Source organism: Sapajus apella, unplaced genomic scaffold (assembly GCF_009761245.1).
Source record: "Sapajus apella isolate SASKATOON/1434 unplaced genomic scaffold, GSC_monkey_1.0 scaffold4, whole genome shotgun sequence".
Classification (NCBI taxonomy): domain Eukaryota; kingdom Metazoa; phylum Chordata; class Mammalia; order Primates; family Cebidae; genus Sapajus; species Sapajus apella.
Window position 1 is genome coordinate 34,867,917 of NW_022436944.1, and position 15,607 is coordinate 34,883,523.

General features: G+C 40.0%; 1 protein-coding gene and 1 long non-coding RNA gene across 6 annotated transcripts in view; one reads left to right on the forward strand and one right to left on the reverse strand.

Annotated features, from left to right (window-relative positions):
* LOC116542170 overlaps nucleotides 1–15,607 on the forward strand; it is a 141,814-nt gene that overhangs the window by 23,635 nt on the left and 102,572 nt on the right. The gene's annotated exons all lie outside the window — the stretch shown is intronic.
* Nucleotides 9,458–15,607, reverse strand: part of NEK11 (NIMA related kinase 11) — a 308,049-nt gene continuing 301,899 nt past the window's right edge. For all 5 annotated transcript variants that reach the window (XM_032266836.1, XM_032266829.1, XM_032266853.1 and 2 more), the window contains one exon: nucleotides 9,458–11,583. In XM_032266836.1, the coding sequence (XP_032122727.1) occupies nucleotides 11,364–11,583 (220 nt within the window). In that variant the 3' untranslated portion in view covers nucleotides 9,458–11,363. The remainder of the gene's footprint in view (nucleotides 11,584–15,607) is intronic.

The following is a 15,607-nucleotide window of genomic DNA, read 5'->3' on the forward strand; positions in this document are numbered from 1 at the left end:
TTGCCCGCTTTTGAATGGGTTTGTTTTTTTCTTGAAAATCTGCTTTAGTTCTTTGTAGATTGTGGATATTAGCCCTTTGCCAGATGTGTAGATTGCAAAAATTTTTTCCCATTCTGTTGGTTGCTGGTTCACTCTAATGATTGTTTCTTTTGCTGTGCAGAAGTTCTTAAGTTTAATTAGATCCCATTTGTCTATTTTGGCTTTTATTGCTGTTGCTTTTGGTGTTTTCATGAAGTCCTTGCCTATGCCTATGTCCTGAATGGTGTTGACTAGGTTTTCTTCTAGGGTTTTTATGGTGTTAGTTCTTATGTTTAAATCTTTAATCCATCTGGAGTTAATTTTTGTATAAGGTATAAGGAAGGGGACGAGTTTCAGCTTCCTGCATATGGCTAGTCAGTTTTCCCAACACCATTTATTAAACAGGGAATCCTTTCCTCATTGCTTGTTTTTGTCAGGTTTGTCAAAGATCAGATGGTTGTAGATGTGCGGTGTTACTTCTGAGGTCTCTGTTCTGTTCCATTGGTCTATATGTCTGTTTTGGTACCATTACCATGCTGTTTTGATTACTGTAGCCTCATACTATAGTTTGAAGTCAGGTAGTGTGATGCCTCCAGCTTTGTTCTTTTGACTTAACAGGCTCTCTTTTGGTTCCATATGAAATTTAAAGTGGTTTTTTTCCAGTTCTGTGAAGGTCAATGGTAGCTTGATGCGGATAGCATTGAATCTATAAATTACTTTGGGCAGTATGGCCATTTTCACAATATTGATTCTTCCTAACCATGAGCTTGGAATGTTTTTCCATATGTTTGTGTCCTCTTTTATTTCTTTGAGCAATGGTTTGTAGTTCTCCTTGAAGAGGTCCTTCACATCCCTTGTTAGTTGCATTCCTAGATATTTTATTTTCTTCGTAGCAATTGTGAATGGGAGTTCACTCATGATTTGGCTCTCTGTTTCTCTATTGTTGGTGTATAGGAATGCTTGTGATTTCTGCACGTTGATTTTGTATCTTGAGACTTTGCTGAAATTGCTTATCAGCTTAAGGAGGTTTTGGGCTGAGATGATGGGGTCTTCTGAATATACAATCTCGTCTGCAAATAGGGCCAATTTAACTTCTTCTTTTCCTAATTGAATATGATTTATTTCTTTTTCTTGTCTAATTGCTCTGGCCAGGACTTCCAATAATATATTGAATGGGAGTGGTGAGAGGTCATCCTTGTCTAGTACCAGTTTTAAAGGGAATGCTTCTAGTTTTTCCCATTCAGTATGATATTGGCTGTGGGTTTCTTGTAAATAGCCTTTATTATTTTGAGATATGTTCCACTAATACCTTGTATATTGAGGGTTTTTAGCATAAAGTGCTGTTGAAATTTGTCAAAGGCCTTCTCTGCATCTATTGAGATAATCGTGTGGTTTTTGTCTTTGGTTCTGTTTATGTGGTGGATTATGTTTATAGATTTGCATATGTTGAACCAGCCTTGCATCCCCAGGATGAAGCCTACTTGATCATGATGGATAAGCTTTTTGATGTGCTGTTGCATTTAGTTTGTCATTATTTTATTGAAGATTTTTTATTTTATTGAAGTGTTCATCACAGATATTGGTCTGTAGTTTTCTTTTTCAGTCGTGTCTCTGCCGAGTTTTGATATCGAGATGATGCTGGTCTCATCGAAAGAATTAGGGAGGATTCCCTCTTTTTGTATTGTGTGGAATACTTTCAGAAGGAATGGTACCAGCTCCTCTTTGTATGTCTGGTAGAATTTGGCTGTGAACCTGTCTGGACCTGGACTTTTTTTGGTTGGTAGGCTATTAATTGCTGCCTCAACTTCAGCCCTTGTTATTGGTCTATTCAGGGTTTCAGCTTCTTCCTTGTTTAGGCTTAGGGGAGTGTTCAAGCATCCAGGAATTTATCAATTTCTTCCAGATTTACTGATTTACGTGCATAGAGCTGTTTGTAGTAATCTGTGTTGGTAGTTTGTATTTCCGAGGAATCAGTGGTGATCTCCACTTTATCGTTTTTTTTATTGCATCTATTCGATTCTTCTTCTTCTTTTTTTTTTTTTATTAATCTGGCTAGTGGTCTATTTTTTTCATCTTTTCAAAAAACCAGCTCCTGGATTTATTGATTTTTTGAAGGGTTTTTTGTTTCTCTGTCTCCTTCAGTTCTGCTCTGATCTTAGTTATTTCTTGTCTTCTGCTTGCTTTTGAGTTTTTTTTATCTTGCTCCTCTAGCTCTTTCAATTTTGACGACAGGGTGTCAATTTTAGATCTTTCCTTGTTTCTCATGTGGGCATTTATTGCTATAAATTTCCCTCTAGACACTGCTTAAATGTGTCCCACAGATTCTGGTACATTGTGGTTTCATTCTCATTGGTTTCAAAGAACATTTTTATTTCTGCCTTCATTTCATTGTTTATCCATTCATCATTCAGGAGCAAGTTGTTCAGTTTCTATGTGGTTGTGCAGTTTTGAATGATTTTCTTCATCCTGAGTCCTAATTTGATTGCGCTGTGGTTTGAGAGACTGTTATGACTTCCATTCTTTTGCATTTGCTGAGGAGTGATTTACTTCCAATTATGTGGTCAATTTTAGAGTAAGTGTGATGTGGTGCTGAGAAGACTATATTCTGTGGATTTGGGGTAGAATGTTCTGTAAATGTCTATTAGGTCTGCTTGATCCAGATCTGCATTCAAGTCCTAGATATCCTTGTTGACTTTCTGTCTCATTGATCTGTCCAGTATTGACAGTGGAGTGTTAAAGTTTCCCACTATTACAGTGTGGAAGTCTAAGTCTCTTTGTAGGTCATTAAGAACTTGCTTTATGTATCTGGGTGCTCCTGTGTTGGGTGTATATATATTTAAGATAGTCAGCTCTTCTTGTTGATTGATCCTTTTACCATTATGTAATGCCCTTCTTTGTCTCTTTTGATCTTTGTTGTTTTAAAGTCTGTTTTATAAGAGACTAGGATTGCAATCCCTGGTTTTTTTGCCCTCCATTTGCTTGGTAAATCTTCCTCCATCCTTTTATTTTGAGCCTATGTGTGTCCTTGCATGTGAGATAGGTTTCCTGAATACAGCACATCAATGGGTCTTGACTTTTTATCCAGTTTGCCATTAAGTATCTTTTGATTGGGGCATTTAGGCCATTTACATTCAACATTAATATTGTTATGTGTGAATTTGATCCTGCCATTTTATTACTGGCTGGTTGTTTTGCCTGTTAGTTGACACTGTTTCTTCATTACGTTGTTGGTCTTTACCATTTCGTATGTTTTTGCAGTGGCTAGTACTTGTTCCTTTCCATGTTTAGTGCTTCCTTTAGGAGCTCTTGTAAGGCAGGTCTGGTATCGACAAAATCTCTTAGCAATTGCTTGTCTGTAAAGGATTTTATTTCTCCTTCACTTATGAAGCTTAGCTTGGTTGGATATGAAATTCTGGGCTGAAAGTTCTTTTCTTTAAGGATGTTGAATATTGGTCCCCACTCCCTACTAGCTTGTAGGGTTTCTGCTGAGAGATTCGCTGTGAGTCTGATGGTTTTTCCTTTGTGGGTTACTCAACCTTTCTCTCTAGCTGCCCTTAGGATTTTTTTCTTTGTTTCAACCCTGGTCAATCTGACAATTATGTGCCTTGGGATTGCTCTTCTTTTGAGTATCTTTGTGGTGTTTCTGTATTTCCTGGATTTGAATGTTGGCCTGCCTTGTTAGGTTGGGGAAGTTCTCCTGGACAATATCCTTAAGAGTGTATTCCAGCTAGGATTCATTCTCCCCGTCATAATCAGGTATGCTGATCAAATGTAGAATAGGTCTTTTCACATAATCTCATATTTCTTGGAGGCTTTGTTCATTTCATTATTTTCTCTTTAATCTTGCCTTCTCATTTTATTTCATTGAGTTGATCTTCATTCTCTGATACCCTTTCTTCTGCTTGATCAATTTAGCTGTTGAATCTTTATGCCTCGGGATGTTCTCGTGCTGTGTTTTTCAGCTCCATCAATTCATTTATGTTCTTCTCTAAGCTGGTTTTTCTAGTTAGAATTTCATCTAACCTTTTTTCAGGTTTCTTAGTTTCTTTGCATTGGGTTAGAACATGGTCTTTTAACTTGGTGAAGTTTGTTTCTACCTACCTTCTGAAGCCTGCTTCTGTCAATTCACGAAGCTCATTCTCTATCTTGTTTTGTTCCCTTGGTGGTGAGGAGTTGTGATCCCTGGGAGGAGAAGAGGCATTCTGGTCTTTGATGATTTCATTCCTTTTTTCACTGGTTTCTTCCCATCTTTGTGGATTTATCTCCTTTGATCTTTGAAGTTGGTGATTTTGAGACGAATCTGAGTAGATTACCTTTCTGTTGAAGTTGGCCTCTATCTCCTGTATAAGGCTTTTTTTTTGTTGTTCTGTAGAGGCACTGCTGGGTTGCCTCGGATTTAGTCAGGCTGCTGCGTGGTCTTCCCGTGGAGTTTGTTTATGCAGGTGAGATTAGCCCCGCTTTCCCAATGGCAGGCGTCTTTCATTCCCTGAGCTTGTTCTTCTCGGTCGGGGTCAAACTGGTGTATTCACTGCGAAACTCTCTAGTGCTCAGGCTTCAGTTTGTTGGGTTTTGTGCGGGTGGGACCTGCCAGAGCGTATTGCCTGTTTCCCTGCTTTCTCTCTGTGGGACTGGTAGTTCCGTCCCACTGGCGTTTAGTCCAAACTTCCACCCAGGTCCTTGCCGACAACTTGCAGCACCCAGCAGTCCGGAGCCATTGCTCAGATTTGCATCAGCATCCGGTGACACCCGTCAGTCTGGCAAGGCTCTTGTGGACTGTGGGTTACAGAAGGCATGAGGGAAGCACGGGATCTGGGTTGGAGTGCTGATAGGGTGAAGTGCCTGGCCCTCCAGGCCAGCAACACTTCCTGGGTAGGAACACACCCCACCCCGTCTCGGTTTGCCCTCCCTGGGCTGCTCCCATCCTGCTTCGGCTTGCCTTCCTTGGGCTATTTTCACTGTCCTACCACTTTCACCAAAATGAACCTGGCACCTCGCTTGGAAACATGAAGTCCGCTCGCCCTCTGCATCTCACTTGCTGAGAGCTGCACTTTAGAGTTGCCCCTTCTTGGCCATCTTGGCAGAAGTCTGGGGAATTCTTATCATTCAAAATTATGGGCCTGGTACAGAATGGGAGTTGAATACATGTTGAGTGGAAATCCAAAGAATAGAATTAGAAGAAATGGTTTAGGTAGGCTCCATGCTCTCATTCCACATTATCTTGAAATATGCTCAAGGCCAGGAAAGTCAGAGTTTGTGGCTCATCTAGGGCATTTTGCAAGAGGGTATCCATATTTTTTCTAAGAAGCCACAGAATAATTTAGTTGGAGATAAACTTCCTCCAGATTTTTAAAAATCAGCGCCAAAAAAAAGCCCAAGGATTTCGTAAAAATATGTTGGAGAAGGAATAAAGAGAGTGATGTCAGGAGAAGGAGGACATGTTGTTTAGCTTATTGACATAATAATGCCACATAACAACCAACCACAAATCCTGACTAGCATACAGCAAGAAATAGGTCTCCCTTGCCCGTGAGTTTATATATCACCTGGAGTGGCTCTGCTTTGCTTTGCAGTGGCTGAGGTGAGTTTGTGTTACTCTGTTGGTTGGCTGAGGTATCCCTGCTCCATCTCTGTCATTCCCCTATGATAGATGGGCTGGATGGTGATAAGGGAGATGAAAGAGAACATATCCCACTGCACCATGTTTCCAGCCCCTCATTATATTCCTCAGCCAAAACTAGTTCCATGGCTAAACTCAGAGTCAAAGAGTGGGGAAATATTGAGAACTACAAAGTTATGAGGCAGCAGTCAGGGGTATAGGGAGCGGTAAATTGGGACTAAAAATTCAATCTGTCGAAGTGGGAAAAAGCCAGAATATTATGGGAAGGAAAAAGAACGTTTCTAGCTGTTGAAAGATTGTCTCCTGAGCTCAACCTAAAAATCTACTTTGAAAATATTCCTACTGGAGCCAGGAGCAGTAGCTCACGCCTGTAATCCCAGCACTTTGGGAGGCTGAGGCAGGCGGATCACCTGAGGTCAGGAGTTCAAGACCAGCCTGGCCAACATGGTGAAACCCTGTCTCTACTAAAAATACAAAAAAAATTTAGCCAGATATGGTGCCACTTACCTGTAATCCCAGCTATTCTGGAGGCTGAGGCAGGAGAATCATTTAAATCCGGGAGGCAGAGGTTGCAGTGAGCCATGACTGCGCCACTGCACTCCAGCCTGGGTGATAGAGCGAGACTCCATTTCAAAAATAAATGAAATAAAAAAGAAAATATTCCTATTGGAGTCAAGTTTTCAATTCTGTATAAATGTTAATGACTATGGTACTCCTAGTGAATATTTGTGAATGTATTATTTTATAATGTATATTTGTTAAACCAAATTTCTGAACTTCGTTCTGAAGTTAGGGAAAACTTGAGCATCCTGAGGTTTCTGGTGATGTCGAACACCGTGATGTTGCAGATTCATGAACTGTGAAGTGGGTTAAGGCACTGAAAGAAAGCAAGGCTAGTCTAGAGGGTCCACTGACTTGCCCTTCCAGAGATGTCTTCCTCATGTTTCTGTCAGCTCTTAGCTGGCTCTCAGCTAATTTCTTGTCAAGTGCTAGCTGAAAATGGCTAAAAGTATTTGTCTTTCAGGGTGCATTTGGATGGTAATAGTAGAATCTTAGAAACCTAAGGAAGTCTTCAGGGATGAATCTCCAATGTTGGAAGATGAGGCAGCTTGACAGTACATCTAATGATTTTTTTCCCTCAAAGTTGAGAACATTTTATGACATTTAAAGCACTTCTACACATTACACTGAATCACACTGGCAATTTCCTGTTCTTCAATGTATTGTATTATTTATTCTTTATAGCAATCTTCAGACACAGACAGGAAACGGATTCAGAGGAAATCACTTGCTTACCTTAGATCACACAGTAAATGGTAATAATAGGCCTGGAATCCAAGGCATCTGCTATCAAATATAATTTTTTTCCTTACGTTGCTGTGGCAGAAGTACTTTAAAACATTTTTTTTTTTTTTGCTCTGTGTCCTCCTGTGCCTCTCTCCTTCCCCTAACCCCACACGTTCTTCTCTTTACTGTTTCTGCTCTTTTATCACCTTAGTGGCCTGGCCTCATTCCCTTCTGATACATTAGCTAGTGAACCCATCATCTTGAAAGAGGAATATGGTGTATTTCCCCCTGTTGAGCTACTGCTTAATTTGTCAGCCTCCTTTACCCTGATCCCACTGTGATGACTGGACTCTTAAACTATACCTAGAACTTTGCTCCAGCTTCGGCCCCAAATACATTAAATAATTAACTTTCATCACTCTCCTTTGTGTGCTTTATCTCTGCATCACCCAAAATAGCTGGTGGCATTTCCTCTGCATAAATAGAAAGCAGAAAGGTCAGTTGGCATTTTTGAAATATATATGTATATATATTTTACAAAACAGCAACCTAGCAGGGTCCCTTTATTTGCTCATCCTCATGACTGTTTCATAACAAAAAAACTTCCTAATTTAACTCCTTAGCCCATTTCCCCCACCGTCTTGCAGTTGGATAGTTATTAATACCCCCGCTGAAGTTGTTCAAAACTGAGACTGAGTACAGCTGAAGAAGAAAGCACTTTCTCAGTGGTGATAAGTAAAAGATATTTTCTTCAAGTAATGTTAAATCTTGTTCCCGACTTCCACCCCAGTTAATAAAATGAAAGTAAACTTGAGTGAGCTTCTCTTTAGAGGCATGGAGCTATGATTCAAAATGATATTTATTCCTAGCTCTTTTTTCTTTTACACCTGATGAGTGAATAACACAAATCCCTGGAGATTAAGCTGTTTTTAGTCTGCACCTGTCTTCTAAGAACCATGTTCAGAAATGCAAAGGTATGGAAATGTGAATCTGTTTGTGAAAGAGACTATCTGAAAACCTAGCTATTTCCTCTTTGGACCCCCGCACACAAGTTTTGTTCTGTTTTCGTGTTATAAAAACCGTCAACAAAGCCAGGCGCAGTGGCTCACACCTGTAATTCCAGCACTTTGGGAGGCCAAGGCAGGCGGTTCATAAGATCAGGAGTGTGAGACCAGCCTGGCCAGCATGGTGAAAACCCATCTCTACTAAAAATACAAAAATTAGCCAGACCATCAACAATAAGATTCAGCAACTTTTATTAAGTTGGGCAGTATTATGGTCCCCGCTTTTCCAGTCATATAAGGGCATGTGGGCTCTGGGGTGCATTTTCTGGGGTGAGGTCTCTTCCCTGTCAATGTGATGGCAATTTGCATGCCGACTCTCAGCAGCAGTGTGGTCACACGCCCCCATCATCCTAGGTTTCCCAGAGCAAACCTGATTTTCAGTGTTCTACCATGGCAACAATCATGGGTCCTAGATTTTGACTTGGAAAACACGTTGAAGTTCCAAATTCTGAGAAGCCAGTATTTGAAGTCTGCTTTGCCTGCTGCAGACACAGGAGCTGTGAGAGCACAGATATGCTCCTGTCCCCCAGCCTCTCAGCCAGCAATGATTCTCCAGTATTCAGGGAGGGAGGGTGAGAATGGGCATGGTTAGCTTTGGGAAGAGGCAGAGTGAAGATCTGTGCAGCCCCCAATATCTCTCCATAGTGTAAGGGAGTTGTGGGATCTCAGAAGAGTGATGTTCATAACCCTTGAGCACTAGAAAAATTGTGGGTTCACCTGGGTGGTTCCTTTGGTTGCTGGGCAGAGATAGAAGTGAAGCCACAGGTTAGAGCATTAGGGCACAGTGGCCATGCCCTCTGTCCTTAAAATAAGCCCATTAAGCTCTCTAAAGTTTTTCACACTGACTCCCCTATCACTCCAGCCCAATCACTACTTGTTTATATTCACTGTGAAGCATTTGAAGTCTTTGGACCCTTCTTTGAAGTCCTCATACCTCCTTCTAAGATGTCAGATGAATTAAGCCCCAACTAAGAGCAGCCAAACCACTGTTCCAAGAAAAGGGAGACGAGACAACAGAAAGGTCTTGAACAGTGGTTCTATGCGGTGCCAGTGGCACTGACATCACCTGGAAATGTGTTAGAAATGCACATTCTGAGGCTCCACCCTGACCTCTTGAATCAGAAATGCTGGTGATGGAATCCACCAATCTGGGCTCCAATAAGCACTCCAGGTGATTCTAATGCATGCTCAAATGTGAGACTCAGTGGTCTAAAAAAGTGCATCATGCCGGGAGCACAGCACTGCTGATAACAGGTCAGTGAGATAAAGAACCTCTCTTAGTTTCCTCAGTCATCAGCAGGAGGCAGAATAGTGAATAGCAGTACTGTGGGCGTCAAATTCACCCCGATACTTTTGAAACAATAGATATGTTGCAGCCCCTTATCGTTCCAGAGAAGGGAGTGGGGTGGGTCTAGGCATTGACAAAGACGATCTCCTTGACCAAACTTTAGACAGGTTCTTTTGAGCCCTCTTTTTTTTTTTTTTTTAATGAGGCCTCATTCTTGGGTCTGTCTTCAGCCTGCCAAATCCATTTTTAGCACGAGTTCTGGTAAGGTCAGTTTAGTGAGAATCCCCCACATTTGATAGCTGATCACCCTCAGTGTCTGATCAAATTCCTCGTCACCTACCCTCAATCTCTGATCACCCTGGTCTGTCTTCAGCGGGAATCATAAATCAGTTTAGCAGGACTCTCCCTGCTATGGTTTGAATATTTGACCCCTCCAAAACTTATGTTGAAATTTGATCCCCAGTGTGGTGATGTTGGGAGGAGGGAGCTCGTGGAAAGTGTTCGGGTTACAGGGGAGGACCCTTATAAATAGCTTGGTACTGTTCTGGAGTAGTGAGTGAGTTCCTGCTATCTAGGCTGGATTACTTCTTGTGGGAATGGGTTATTTCCCCGAAGAGCAGGTGTTATAATGCCAGGACACCCCTCAGGTTTCCCATCTTCGTACTTGTTCACTCTCCTTCATTGCCGTGTTGTGATGGAGCATGACTGCTTTTGCCAGAAGCCGGGGCCATACTCTTGAACTTCTCGGCCTACAAAAACGTGAGCTAAATGAACTTACTGTCTTTCTAAATTACTCAGTCTCTGGTATTCTCTTATAGCAACACTAAACAGATGAAGACAACCCCCAACCACTAAATACTTCTCTTAGAAATTTTCCATCCACTAAGCTCCCATCCTTGTCCTTGGCTATTAATCTCTAGTTTTCTTTGCTTTAGCAAAGAAACTTCAGAGTCAAGCCCAGTGCCTCCCCCATATTGCAATATTGTTGATACCTATCAAAATAGTCCTGATTACAGTCTTTTTGCCATTCAGTGTCAGAATAATTTTTTCATAAACAGTATTTTTAAACATGTCTATGTTTAAAAAGCTTCATGAGCAAATCTAATGAAAATTCTGATAGACAGTGGTTAAGATTATGGATTGTGGAATGAGACAGACCTGGGTTGAAATGCCAACTCTGCTTCTTGCAGCCAAGTGACTAAGAAAATTACCCAACCTGAGCATCTCTCTCTTTCTCTATCTTTTACTCTCCCTCTCTCTCTCTTGAGTTGGTGAAAAGATCCAATGACGGCCCTTAAACTACTAAGCACTGTACTGGCACATAACAGGCACCAAATGAACCAAATATTACCAGCTCTTAGTAATAATTATCAAAAGATGGATATGTTACATTTAATACAAAAGTTTTACATAAGGAAAAGATAAAATAGATGATTTATTTTGTAACTGTGAAAACTATGTTTAGTTTGAATACAAATCTTCAATTATCTATGGATGAGTTTGAAATAAATCATGGAAGAGAATCGCTTTTTGGATTTTAATACAAGTCCTTATGTGTGTATGAAATAGATATCTTGCTTGTTAGTCTCAGGAGGGCAAAAGTGGACCAAAAACAAATCAGCTAAGACAGGCATGTCTGGCTTCTGGGCTGCAGCTCAGCATGTTGTAGGCTAGGGTCCAGTGACCTTTACTGGCAGGCTGCCCACAGTCCACGAGACCCTAGGCAGTCAGGCACTGAGCTGGGTCCTCCAACTAAAAATGATAAAGAGCACATGGCTTCTCCCCAGTCATCATCAGAGTGACTCAATCCTGCTGGAAGCCCTGAGGGTGCACATGAGAGAAATGCTTTTCAGGGAACCAAACTTGATGTTTAAGCTTATCTCAGGGTATAGTCCAAGAAACACTTAGGACTCCAAGTATAGGCAGCTATGCTTACTGCTCTCTAAAGAAGACTTCTGATGAGAAATTAAAAGTCAAGATGTGAGCTCTGCTTTTGTATCCATTTCCCATAACAGAGTTCAGCTTGTATGTTAAATGCATTTTCACAGAAATTTGTCCACTTGAACTTCTGCTTCTTTTTGACAGTTGCCTAGAGATGGTTCTGGAGAGTAGGTTTTTTTCCCATCGTGATCAGCAACTGCTCTTCAAAGTAGAGGAGCTGGTCTACTTCAAAGCAGTCGCTGGCTCGAGGCACCACTTTTTCCAAACACTCCCGGATCTCTGCTTCACTAGCATTCTGATGCCTTGCTCTCTTGAGGTAATTATAGACCTCTTCAAATACTTCTGCCCCCAGATTCTGCATGGCTGACCTACCAAAAAAGTTACAAAAGATTATGAAGTACACTTTAAGATCACTTGCAAGAAAATGTGCTTTCAAATCATTGATTTTACAAATAACATTGTCATTCTAGGATTTAGAAAAAAAGGGGAAAAAATAAGACACAATGTCTCCACCCTAAACATTTAACAATATTCAACAAATAATGCTTCAACATCTATTATGTGCCAGATACCCTTCAAGGAAATGTTAATAGAGCAGTAAACAAGTTAAGGCAAAGTCCTGCCTTTGTGTGCGTGTGTGTGTGTGTGTGTGTGTGTGTATGTAAAATACACATATATAAACACGTGTTCATATAAACCTTTATACACACACACACACACACGTACACACACGATAAAATATCAGATGGTTCTAAGTGCACTGAAGAAAAAGCAGGGTGAGGCAGGCAGGAAAATCCTTCTGAGGAATTATCATTTGAGCAAGAGCTCTCAGAAAGTAAGACAAATACTAGGGGCAAGAGAATTTGGGCCCTAAGGCTAAAACAAACTGAAAAAATAACAAGAAAGCTATTGTGGTTGGAATTAGTAGAACAAGGGGAACAGGATGGTGGGATATGAAATCCAGAAATAGTTAATAATAACAAAATAATAGGAGGAGGAGGAAAATGAGGGGGAGAAGAATTTTATTTGCCACTTGCCAGGCTCCGTTCTACCCACTTTGCCCTTACAATCACACTTAATCTTTACAACAGCTTTACAAAGGAGGCAATTTTTTAAATCCCTATTTTACAGATGAAGACACTGATGCTTAAAGGGGTAAAGTCATTTGGCCAAGTTTCGACCAAGGCCAGCATTCATTTTTAACATACTTCCAGTTTTTGTCCATATGTCAATACAATCTTTACGTTATAATCATACTGCCATATCTATTATGTGTATCTCACCATTGACTGCTTTCCTCTATCTCCAGAAAGGGTCACAAACTAAAGACCTATGGGCAAAATTTGGCTCATAACATGTTTTGCTTGTCAATACTATGTTCCTTTATTATTTTTAAATGTTTTAATGTGAATCTCTTTATGTGGGGCCTGCAAGCACTCTTTACTCTGCATTTTCTGACTGTCTTTGACCAACCTCCCCTATCTTGTATCATCTTACACCAGGCTGCTTCTCATAGTTCTACCTGCTTAACTCAAGGGTGTTCAAGTTGGTGGATTTTGTTTTGCTTCTCATAGTTCTACCTGCTTAACTCAAGGGCGTTCCAGTTGGTGGATTTTGTTTTGCTTCTCATAGTTCTTCTACCTGCGTAACTCAAGGGCATTCCAGTTGGTGGATTTTGTTTTGCTTCTCATAGTTCTTCTACCTGCTTAACTCAAGGGCGTTCAAGTTGGTGGATTTTGTTTTGCGGTTCTTCATAGCTGTCATTTTTTTAATGGCTCCATATTGTTCCACTGAATTTATGTGCCAATATTTACTCCATTATCCCTTTGCCAAAAAATTAGATTTTTTTCACTCCTTTTCATGATTATATAGTGTGAATATCTCATCTTTAAATACTAGGCCTTTTCATTTTAGGGAATATTTTAGAGGAATATTTCATTTTAGAGAATATTTTCTGACAACAGATTTTTAGAAGTTGGGCTAATTACATGTGTGTGTTCCCTCTAAAAATTATATGTGCACTTATGGTCTTTTCTCTGAAGAACAGAGAAAAGAGTAAATATATGTTGTGCTTGATTAAATGATAAAAATGTCCTGGGAATGAGATTAGGTCAGAGAGTATAAATATTTGTGTGACTTTAACTTTGAATAATTTTTTTTCTTCATTTCAATGGATTTGGTAAAAAGAAAAACCAGGATGCGTATTTTTTCACAATTTTTAAAGTCTTAATCCTTAACAGTAATTATAGTGATGTTGATAATAACATTGGAGACAGTAGTCACAGACTCTTTCATTCATTTTATAAGCTTTTTTGTTCAGTGTTATTCAACCTTGTAATCTCTAAATCATAGAATATGGTGTATGTATTGTGGCATATAAAGAGATGAGTAGGTAATTCTTCTGGCTCTGGCTTAAAGACTATCAATGATAATGCGAGACATAAATTTTTAATTTTAACTAACATTTCTATTGCACTTTAGAGCTTGCAAAATGCTTTTGCATTCATTATTTCAAGTGCTCCTTGTGAACTTGGCAATTCATTGAACATTTGTTTTCATTTTACAGATAAGAATAAGTAGATTTTCAGTAGTCTTTCCCCAAGCTCACACAATTAGCGTGGTAAAGTTTGGATTCAAATGCTGATCTTACAACACCAGATGCTGGAGAAACCAGCAGCCCTAGAGTCCACATCATCCAGCTTGAATAGGTTTCCCACCTTCTGTCATGAGATTATCAGGACAGATTCTAGCATGCCTGACATCCCTAGTCACCTCAGTCACCCACGGAAATCCAAGTGTTTTCTTCTGCTGACATCACCAAACCCTGGTTATTTCCTTTACACATTGATTACTTCAGTGACTAGCGGACTCTCTTCCACCTCATACTCTGTTATCATTGTTGACTTCCATATCTTGCTGTCTCTGGTTTTGAACTGCCTTATATTCAGCCATCATTTCTTTTACCTTACCTGAGTTGCCCATTCCCATGATCATTTCAATTGACCTCTTCAGTGCCAATGACTACGTGACCTCTAAAATTGATTTCAAGCCTCTTACTCTCTAACCACCCCCTCTATGCACCCCCACCGTACTTACCAGCTAGTCTTCCACTTTGTGGTGCCCTTCATTCCTTCGACGCTACCCCCATGATAATAATTACTCACTTCCTTTGTAATCTCATATACTCACTCCCACCTCCCAGTTAAATTTCATGGCCTGTCATCATAACCATTATCTTCCAAATAACTTAGACTTTTTCCACCCCTTTTCCGTTGTTTGGCAAAGACCTAATGATTAAACTCAGTCATACCTACTCCATGGCTGTACCCAAACGACAATATTTATGGAGAAAAGCATCCAAATATACCAACAAGTCTCTCATTTAAGTTGATAATCTTGATTCAGAATGTCACTCAGCACTGCCCAATCATCTTACCATGGTTTTATTTTCCTCCCTAAATGACTATTTCAAATGTTTTCCTTTATTCTTTTAAAAAATATTTTATTTTTTGATTTTAAAATTTTATCGTGTATATTTGAGGTTTACAACATGTTTTGGGATACATATAGATAATAAAATGGTTATTGTCATGAAGCAGATTAACATATCAATGACCTCACATAGTTACTTTTTTGTGACAAGAACAGCTAAAGTCTACTTTTATTTTTTTGAGATGGAGTTTTGCTCTTATTGCTCAGGCTGGAGTGCAATGGCATGATCGTGGGTCACTGCAACCTCTGCCTCCCAGGTTCAAGTGATTCTTCTGCCTCAGCCTCCTGATTAGCTGGGATTACAGGCGTGTACCACCACACCTGGCTAATTTTGTACTTTTAGTAGAGATGGGGTTTCTCCATGTTAGTCAGGCTGGTCTCAAACTCCTGACCTCAGGTGATCCACCTGTCTCAGCCTCCCAAAGTGCTGGGATTACAGATGTGAGCCACCATGCCCAGCCTAAAATTTACTTATTTAACAAAAATTTCCAGTATAATTTTATTAATTTTTGTCCTCATATTGTACATTAGATCTCTAGACTTGTCCATCCTATCTATCTACTGTTTTGTATCCTTTGACCTGCATTCCCTCATTTCCTCTCCCCTACCCACGCGACCTGAGGTAACCATTGTTTCATTCTTTATCTCTGTGTACTTGAGCTCTTTTTTTTTTTTTTAATAATCCATATATAAGTGAGGTCATGCAATATTTTTCTTCCTATGTCTGGCTTTTTTTCACTTGGCATAATGTCCTCGAGGCCTATCCATGTTGTGGCAAATGACAGGGTCTCCTTTTATAAGGCTGAATAATATCCCATTGTATATGTATGCCACAGTTTTTTTTTTTTTTTAATCCACTTCTCCATTGATAGACATTTAGATTGTTTCCATATCTTCGCT